At 54.9% G+C, this 9756-nt stretch overlaps 1 protein-coding gene across 1 annotated transcript in view; it reads right to left on the bottom strand.

Annotated features, from left to right (window-relative positions):
- Nucleotides 1-7266, bottom strand: part of ROR2 (receptor tyrosine kinase-like orphan receptor 2) — a gene marked incomplete at its 5' end in the record, with an annotated part of 31877 nt that extends 24611 nt beyond the window's left edge. The window contains 2 exon segments of the mRNA XM_006765680.1: nucleotides 5881-5911; nucleotides 6876-7266. Coding sequence (XP_006765743.1) covers nucleotides 5881-5911; nucleotides 6876-7266 — 422 coding nt within the window.
- Between the last annotated feature and the right edge of the window lie 2490 nt (nucleotides 7267-9756).

Genomic DNA, 9756 nt, shown 5'->3' with positions numbered 1-9756 from the left:
GAGCTCAGAGCCCACAGCAGGGAGCCCCACCTGAGGACTGTACCTAGGACAGCCCGCCACCTGCTCGCTGTCCCACCTCCCCTAGGCCCGTGGCCGCCGGACGTCTCCTCAGGAAACTGCCCGCGGGGAGGCCCGGCCCAGGCCCGGCCCCGAGATCCCAGGACGCAGCAGAGAGCTGGGAGCGGGTCTGTGTCCAGCCACTGTTTTCCTTTCTGTCTCCATCTGGCAACTTCCAGAGACATCACAGAGGCGCGGTCAGTCCACGGAGGCAGTCAACGGGGAGAGAAACCCGGGCCGCAGAGAGCCGGCTGCCCCGCGTGCTCGGCTACAAGCGCACCTGCCAGCAGGTAGCGGTCACGCAGCTACCGCAGGAACAGCCCCTGCCCCAGGGGAGTCTGTCTGGAGCTGTAAAGCCACTTAGCCATGGGACGCCATCATGCAAGACAGCTGGTATGTCAGGAGGAAAAACACTACCACACCACCCGCACCTGACCAAGGAAATGCAGGGACCCAGCGTCCGTGCGGCTCCGATGAGACAGACGGGGACAGAGCTCTGGGAACAGTGCCAGGCAGCGGCCCCGGCGACTCAGAGAGCCACACAGCAACAGGCAGCTGCACTGGTCAGCGCCGCCCTCCCAATACCAGAGACGGGGGACCACCAGGCTCCGAGTCTCACATCCTGGCAGCTAAGAAGCTCAACATCAAACTGCTCATCTACCCAGTTCCCAACTCTCAGATGACCTCCTTCCCGCTGCGCCTTCCCGGGGCAGAGGGAGCAGGGCCCAGCATTATGCCGGGGAGCGGGGGAGGGGGAGAGGGCCGATCCTTATGCTCAGGAGGGGGAGAGACAGAGAAAGAGATCAGGGCCCACTCTTAGGACCCCCTCACTTAGCCTAATTACCTCCTTAAGGCCCTCACTACGAGACAGTCCCACAGTGGGGAGAGGGGAACTTAATTCTTCGAGATATGAATTTGGTGGGAAACGCCACCCACAGTAGCAGTGAGACATTCTGCACAGTGTGCAGCGAGGTGCACACACGCTCTGTCAGGACCCTGGGCTGCAGCCCGGCGGGGACCTGCTGGTGGAGTGAGTCCTGAAGCGGATCTGCAGGGCCAGGAAGCTCCCGTACCACAGAGGCCACGGTCCACTGGCTGACCCCCGTGTGGCCACTCACTCGGTGTGCCCGAGGGCCAGCCGTCAATATGGAAAGCAGTCCAGACCCGTGCTTACACAAGTATGAAATCTCTTCCAGAGGAAATTATGTAGCAATTATACCTAGAGGACATTCTAAAATTCCTGCAAATCAATAAGGAAAAGACAGATACCCTAATGAAATGTGAAAATACAGGCCATTCTGGTTATGTGTGGTGGTTATCCTATATAATAAAAGGCTAATATGCAAATCAACCATCAGTCAGACATCTCCCGAGGGCTCCGGGACTGCGAGAGGGTACAGGACGGGCTGAGGAACACCCTCTCCCCGCAGTGCATGAATTTCGTGCACTGGGCCTCTGGACTTCTATAAAGAAGCTGTAAACACTGAATTAGCAAATACTGAGCCATGGCTCCCAGTGGAAAAGCAGACAGTTTACTGCAAGTGGTCCCGATGTCTTATCAGCCATCACATCCCGTGTCTGTGGCTTCTGCTGTGTCACTGACGCTGCACTCACGGCCCGCGGAGCTGGGCCTGGGCCCGAGGAGGCTCATGACAGCGCCTTCCAGGCAGCAGCCCCGGCCTCTCCCCCAGGAGCAGGGCTGCACCTCCGCACCCGCTGGGGCCATTTCAAGAGCAAAACCACTACCAACAGCCTAACACGAAACAGGCCTCCAACAAGAAGGCCCGCCTCCGCAGGGACCCCGCTGGGCCGAGCGCTCTGCACATGCCATACGTGACCGTGACCGTGAAAACAGCCGAGCACGGGCTTGGGGTTGCAAAGACACTGTAGTGAAGTAACAGAATTTGCAGGCATGAAATCCTCCAACAAGGAGGGTAAGCTCTATGTGAATGGGCAATTCAAGGGATATTAAACCAACAAAAACATGTTCTTCACCACTTACTGGTCAAATCTAATGTAAAACTACTCTAAGTCACTACTGGACACCTGAGTCATTGGCAGCATTTGAAGTTCTGGGAAACACGGTGAGGACAGTGCTCTGCTGGGGGCTAGGGGCAACCTGGTCGCAGAGGGGGTGCCGCCTGCAGTTCCAGTCCCAGGTCTCCGACCCCCAAGGTCTCTCGCCCACGGGACAAGGAGGCGCCGGCAGATGCCAGTGAGCAGACTCCCTCACTCACAGGCGCACAGACGCCGGGGCGGGGCGGGCTCCCAGTGCAGTGAGTGCTGTGCACACATCTGTGAACACGACAACAGCCTGCAGGTAGCAACTGACCTTCCAGATTGGAAATCCTCCTTACCAGCCTCCAAAATATGAACTTATGAGCTACTTCTAAGACACCCACATAAAACAGATGCCAAGAGGCTGGGGGACAGTGGAACAGGAAGAGGAAGAGAAGTCTGCAGCAAATGCAAACGAAGAAAGCCGGTTAGAGCGTGAATAGGGACTTCCAGGCAAACACAGCTGAAGCCCTGCAGCCTCGGGCCTACGGGCCTGACGCACACAGGCCCCTTTAAAACGGACAGCTGGTGGGCACTGGCAAGGCCAGAAGGAGCATGATGGCTTTCACACATTTCCAGGATCTGTAACCCACGTGACAAAGAAAACAGCCGGTTTTAATACCACACTTCACACACGTGATCTACTATGTAAACCAAGGTATGTGTGGCCACCACCAGGAAACACTTATTTGTTGAGACAACAGGACATGTTCACAAAAACTGAACATATCTAATTGGTCACAAAGAACACCTTTACCGAATTATCAAAAATAAAATACACCCCAAGTTCACTGATAAAATTCAGCAAGAACAGAAAACTGAGAGCCTGTGTCCCTGGGCCCAGGGGGATGCAGCCAAAGTGGCATTCAGAGGAAGCGCCACCATGTCAAGTAGATTTGTTTGAAATTAAAAATGACTGATAAAAGTAATTTTTTAGAAGTCAGTAACATAAAGAGTTAAAACTTACAAAACAGTGTAGGAATCTTAAGTATTCCAGGAATCACACACACCGGAAGGGCTCAGTTACAAAGACTGACCAGACCAACTACTGGTGAGTGCGTGCAGCCCCCGAAACCTCTCCCCGCCACTGGGAGTGCCAAGGGCACGTCCCCTCTAGCGAAGGCGTATCTCTTACAGCACAGCATGCACAGACCCTGCACGCCAGCAGTTCTGCCCCGAGGCACTTCCCTAGCAGAGATGCTGACACGTCCACAGAACACCGTGTGAGAAGCCCATCACGTCCATGCCAGCGGGAGTGGGTGCCCGGCGTCCAGCAGCACTGTCCAGCGGGAAACAGTGCCCTGCTGACACACACAGCCCGATGCTTCTCAAAGGCAATGCCCTGTGCAGGAAGCCAGGCTTGCGTGGCTCTGTGCTGTGGCTGCGTGTCTATGAAATCCTAAAACACACAGAACTGTCCACGGCAGAACCCCACCAGAACGGTGGCTGGCACGGGAGGAGGGGCGTGGACTAGGAGGTCACCTGACCTCCCAGGGATGGGACTCTCTGGGCCCGGCCCCGGTTGGATTGCAGAGGTTCCTGCATTGGTTGGACCTTGTTAATGGAATATTCAGATTTGCGCATGTCATTGTCTGTAGGTTAACTCACAATGAAACAAGAATGTTCAGATGTGGAACTCGTTAATGGCTTCCTTGCTGAGAAGTTTCAGGGAGTGCACAGATATCTGCACCTTGTGAGGTGAATAAAAAGACAGCCCGCTGGCTGGAGACGGCGGGAAGCAGCGAGAATGCTGGCAGGGGAGGTACTGTAAACGCCAGGGTCCAGGTGGTAGGTTCCGGGCTGGATGATCCCTATAAAATTCTTTCTACTTTTCCATTTGCTTGAAAATTTTCAAAATAAATGTTAGGGAGAAAAGGACATTTTAAAGCACGAAGGAAGTGGTCCTTGACAATTCAATTAAATATTAATTTTTCCCAAATTTATCTAAAAATTCATTGCAATTCCAATCAAAACACTATCAGAATATTTCAAGGAAATTAGGGTGTTCCTTAATAAGACACATGAAAACCCATATAATTATTGACTAGTAACAGAAAATTTAAATTTCTGTTATCAAGAAGTAGATGAATCATTATTAAAAATCACTGAGAAACAATGTAAGGGCAACAGGCAAGGACTATGAGAGACACTGCCAGAGGCAGGGGCAGCCTGGGGGTGTGGCGCCGAGCACTCAGGGTGACAGGGTGACAGGTGGCCAGCACTCAGGGACAGCGTGACGGAAGGGAGCGGGCAGACAGACTTGGGGCTACATTGGGGACAAGGAGACGCGGGTCTTCTCAGGTGTGGCAGGGAAGCGACTTGTGCACACGTGTGCCCTCCAGGCTCTGCTCTTCAGAGTCCCCGAGAGAGGCTGTCCACATTCCAGGGCACAAGGCCTCGGGACTAATGAGGGCGTGGACATGCAGAACGCCCAGTGCAGAGGCAGGCGCCCCGTGACTGCGGCCAGGGGGATTTAAAATGTACTGACAGCTAACTATCCTACCACTCATGCAAAAGAGGGAGCAAGTGGTGCTGTGTCTCTTGGGCCCACATGTGTACCCAGGGCAGAGAGGCCGCGCCTGCACACCCACCTGGCCACGGGGCCGGGCACAGGCCCGAGGGACAGGACTGATGAGCTGTCACTCTGCCAGAACTACCCAAATTATCTGGACAAATGCATTGATTTGATCCATAATTTAAAATGAGAAGAAAATAAGTGTAAAAATATTGAATTTTTACATAAAACTTATGTAAATGCATTTGATATTTATACATTTAGTGAACTACATTATAATTACATATAAGTGATATTTGTATACTCCATAACAGCAGTCACCAACCGGTGGTCCGTGAGGACCGAAAGGTGGGCGACTGCTGCTCTACAATATACTGTTATGTACTTAGTATGTAAATTAATTAATGATACAAATAAAGAAAAGAAAAACTCGTTTGAAACGACATATCTTTTCTAAAGCCTCATCGATGTTCCCTTTGTGCAACTTCTTTCCTCACGACACACATGCGTGATGAAGGAGCAAGGTGTGGGCAGGGCCCCTGAGCGCAGCCCCTCCCCCAGCTGCTCTCCGCCAGGGCACCTGCTGTGCTGGGAGCCTCACCAAGCCCACAGCTGGGCCAACACTCCTGCAGCACCAGGGGGTCAGAAACACACAGCGTGTCCCCCCAGAACACTGCGGTGCAGCCGTGCCCTCCTGTGTCGGGGAGGCAACGAGGAGCCCACCGCTGCAACCTCACACAGGCCTGCGAGCCATCCTCAGGCCACGCTGCAAGCAGGGGGTCCAGAGGGGACCCCACGGTGCACGCGTGGAAAGGCTGTCCCGGGAAGGCCTGAGCGCACGCCCCTGCAGACCCGGCGAGGCTCTGAGCGGGGCTGTACCGGGAAGCGGGCCGGGCCGCCTCTGCTGGGCGGTGCTGGGTTTCAGGGAGAACGGCCTTCCTGGCTCCAAACGCGTTTGAAGACCAGACTGGTGCCCGCGGCCGGACCGGTGTGGATGCTCCGCCAGGCGCATGGGGGCCACAGAGATGAAAGGACCTTGCAATCTCTGTTTTTATGACATTTTTCCTAACACCAACTGGGACAGGCCATCGTTTCCCAGCCCACAGCAAACGCATTGCCATCCTCGAGTGACGTCCAGCCAACTTCCAGCAAATTCCGTAAAAACATGTGCTTGCTGGATTTAAACCTGGATTCTTACATAACGGCGCCTCAGAGAACGAGAGAAAGGTTTCAGGAAAACAGATACTTACTGAAAATTATGGTTTGGGCTGTGTGTGGGACCTAAAAAGGAAAAACGGGCATGTTATTAATGCTTCATGACTTGGAACCAAACTCTTTCCAACCCCGCATCGGTGAAGGCGCAGCAGCACAGGGCGCCCGTGGGGAGCTGCCTCAGCCGGGCCCTGGCCCCTGGAGGCTGTGCCCGGAGCGGGGAGCCGCACCCCGGAGGGCGCTCTCTGTTGGACATGTTTTTATGTGGTTTTGTTGTTGTTCATCCTCACTCGAGGGTATTTTTTCCACTGATTTTTTTCAGAGAGAGTGGAAGGGAAGGGGAGAGACAGAGAGAGATAAATATCGATGTGAGAGAGACACAGCCACTGACTGCCTCCTGCGTGGGGGCTGGGATGGAGCCTGCAACTCAGGTCCCTGCCCTTAACTGGGGATTGAACCTGAGACCCTTTTGTGTGAGGGCAGACGTTCTAACCACTGATCCACACTGGCCAGGGCTTTTGGACCTATTTTTGTAGTTTTCACCGTCTTGCTCTTGCTCTCTCCGCATCTAACCTTGATTCACAAGACCCATTTTCCTAATCGGTGACAGAGAGGCTGGGGCATTCCAGGGACCTTCTCAAAAGGGGGATGCGAGGGGGACACACTCCTTCCAGCCATGTACCTCGCACAGAGTTCAGAGCTGTCTTCACGCTGGCTCCCCCACCCCTGCCGGGCCAGGGGTCTGTGGGCTGGTAGGTGCCAGGCCTGTGGGGGCTCAGGCTGTGTGGGGGCCTCCCGCAGGGTGACTCTGTGGCCTACGACCTGCCTGCTAACCTGGGATTATGTCCTGCGTCCAGCGTGTCCACCGTGTCCCTCCCTTTTCCTACTAGTGCGAGGGGCAGGGCACGCCGGCCCGGCACGCTGACCGCTGTCCCGCTGCTGGGGTGTGTGCTGTTTCCCGCTGCCAGTGACTCTCCCCTGGTGGCTGTGAAGCACCCTCGCTGCAAACCAGGCCCAGCCTGTCCCCACTCACCGAGCCGCACGAACAGGACGCCGGTGGCAGTGATGGTCTTCATCCCATTGGTGGCCACGCACTGGTAGTAGCCGGTGTCTGTCGTGTCCAGGTCCTGGATACGGAGCCGAGAGCCGTACTCCGTCTTGCGGATGATGACGCGCCGCGGCTCCTGCACCACCGGGGCGTCGTTCTTCAGCCACCGCAGGCTGGGCGGCGGGTGGCCGGCCACCTTGCAGTGCAGAGTCGCCGTCTGGCCCTGGACGATGGTGATGTTGTTCACCGGCTCCAGGAAGTTCAGAAAGTAACCTGCCAAGGAGTGTGACACAGGAGCCGGCTCAGGCGGCTTCAGTGCCGGCCGCCCGCGCCCCGCCCACAGCCCTGCTCCCGGGCGCGCCCCGCAGGAACCGTCCTGGAATGTTGCCAAGAACACGGGCGTGGGACCAGAGCCACGGCTGGGACGGAGCCTGCGGCCCTGGCACGCATCACCCAACCACGCAGGACCTTGTCTGAGCGGCTCTGCTTGGAGGCGCCCCGGCTGGTGCCCACTGCTGAGCCCACGTCGCGCTCCTGCCTGCAGGAAGCTGGGCTGGCTCCGGGGATTTCTCCACTGGCCTCCCAGCCTCTCCCAGGACAGCACTCAGCACGGCCGGGAGCCGGTCCATCCTTGCTGTTTCAAGGGACCTGGCATATATGGCATACTGTTCTTAATATGTTTGCTCACCTTCTTGGCACTATGTGTTTTAACCAAGGTCACCTCTCTGAGAAAGGTTGTTTCCCCAGGTAGGGATTTTCCCCTGAAGTTAGGGAGGGAATAAAACTCTTAACTGAAGTGCCAGGCGGGTAGTTAATCACTTTAACTACAAACAATCACGCAACTTTGCTGGAGAGAACATGGCAAAAGATCCTGGACAGAAACTGGCAACAGAACCTAGAGACAGAACCTAGCAAGAGAACCTGGCTGAAGAACCTAGAGACAGAACCTGGCTACAGAACCTGGATAGAACATGGCAAGATAACCTGACTAGAACCTGGTGACTGAACCTGGCTGGAGAACCTGGACAGAACCTGGCTGAAGAACCTAGTGAGGGAACATGGCAACAGAATCTGGCTGGAGAACCTGGCTGGAGAGCCTAGCAAGAGAACATGGACACAGAACCTGGCTGGAGATCCTAACCAGAACTTCGCTGAAGACCCTGAACAGAACTTGGCTAGAAATTGTGGCTAGAGATCCTGGCAAGGCTGCTGATCAACTGAACGCTGTCTCCATGTCATTCCTTCTTCGCCGACTCCGTCCACACCTTTGGGGACCCCTGGACCTGCTGGGGTTGGACCCCAGCACAGAACCACTACTGAGCGCTGGCATCTTCAACAGTGAAATCACCAACAAAACGTGGGTCTCAGGACTCCAGGCCCTGGGGCCTTGTTAGCGGGGAGCGGACAGGCCAGCAGTGCTGCCCCTCCAACCCCCGCTGGGCCGCGTGCAGCTGCGATTCAGGTCTCCGCTCCGCACGCCTGTGAGCGACAAGACGTGCGTGAGTGTGGACTTGGGGTTACAAATACTCCCCAGGCAGGAGGTGAACATACTGGTATTAGCCACATCTCATCTCACTAACCTACGATGCCCATTCGCGCTCAGAAAGCCCATTCTTCCTCTCGCCACCCGAAGTCACCCGCAGAGCAGCAGCCACCGGCCAGGCAGGCAGAACGCCAGGCTGAGTGCGCCGACGGCTCTGGCCACCAACCCAGCTCGGGGACAGGAAGAAGCCGTCCAGGTCACACCCTCCAGGGAAGTACCCAGAACACAGAAGGGGGGTGTGGGGTAGGGGCAGCTGGAAACACTGCCCTAAGCTCAGCGGCAACACAGGCCCTGAGGAGCCAGAGGGGAGTGTGTGCAGGGCAGGTGAAGTGTGCAGGGTGGTATGTTTGGCGGTGTACACGTGGTGGTGTGTGTGCATGCGTGTGTGTGTGTGCTTGTGTGTATGTGTGTGCGTGTATGTGCATGTGTGCGTGTGTGCATGCGCGCACGTGTGTGGTGTAGGTCAAGGGCTGGGGATTATTCTCTCTTAAGATAAACCCACACACAGCATGGCCGGGGCTCGGTTGCTTAGAGCCTTGTCCCAACACTGAAGGGCCTCGGGTGGCCCTGGGCACATATGGGAGGAACTGATTGATATCTCTCTCTCTCTCCCTTCCTCTCTCTCTAAAATCAATAAAAACATATCCTCAAGTGGGAATTAACAACACACACACACATGCTAAAATTCCATTCACATAAACCCCACAAGATTAGAGAGACAAAACATCAATCATCAGGGGATGAACTCACTTCAGACAAAGCTGAGATAACAGCTCAATCTGAAAATGACTGTAAAACATGTTCATGTTCTGAATCTTTTGGCTTGATTTCTGGCTGGCCCCTAATTCTTTTTTAAAAATAAAGTGGAAAGATGGCATGTCTCTGTTGTTCCTGATTTGACTGGACAGACAATGACCGCATTCCTTGTGGGCTCTCAGGTACGTTTCACAAGGTGTGATAGCCCCTCTCACGCTGAGGGGGTGGGGGCTGAGGAGGAGGTAGTTGAGGGGGTGGGAGGTTGTGATATCAAGTCGAAAGGACGGCTTCCTTCACAAGGGAGACTGGAGGTATCTGTAGAGGTGTCACTCATTCACAGTGGTTATTATGTATGATTATTATCTATAATAATAAAAGTGTAATATGCTAATAGACTGGATGTCCTTCCAGATGACCTTTCGGATGAAGTCAGGGCTGTGAGGGCTGAGGTAAGCCGCTGGCAGCTGCAAGGGCCTCGGCCCTTGCATGAATTTCGTGCACCGGGCCTCTAGTCCTATCTAATAAAAGAGAAACATGGTAATTAGCCGTACCTCCGCTACCTTTCCC

Source organism: Myotis davidii, unplaced genomic scaffold (assembly GCF_000327345.1).
Source record: "Myotis davidii unplaced genomic scaffold, ASM32734v1 scaffold1580, whole genome shotgun sequence".
Classification (NCBI taxonomy): Eukaryota; Metazoa; Chordata; class Mammalia; order Chiroptera; family Vespertilionidae; genus Myotis; species Myotis davidii.
This window is presented reverse-complemented; position numbering and strand designations above follow the sequence as displayed.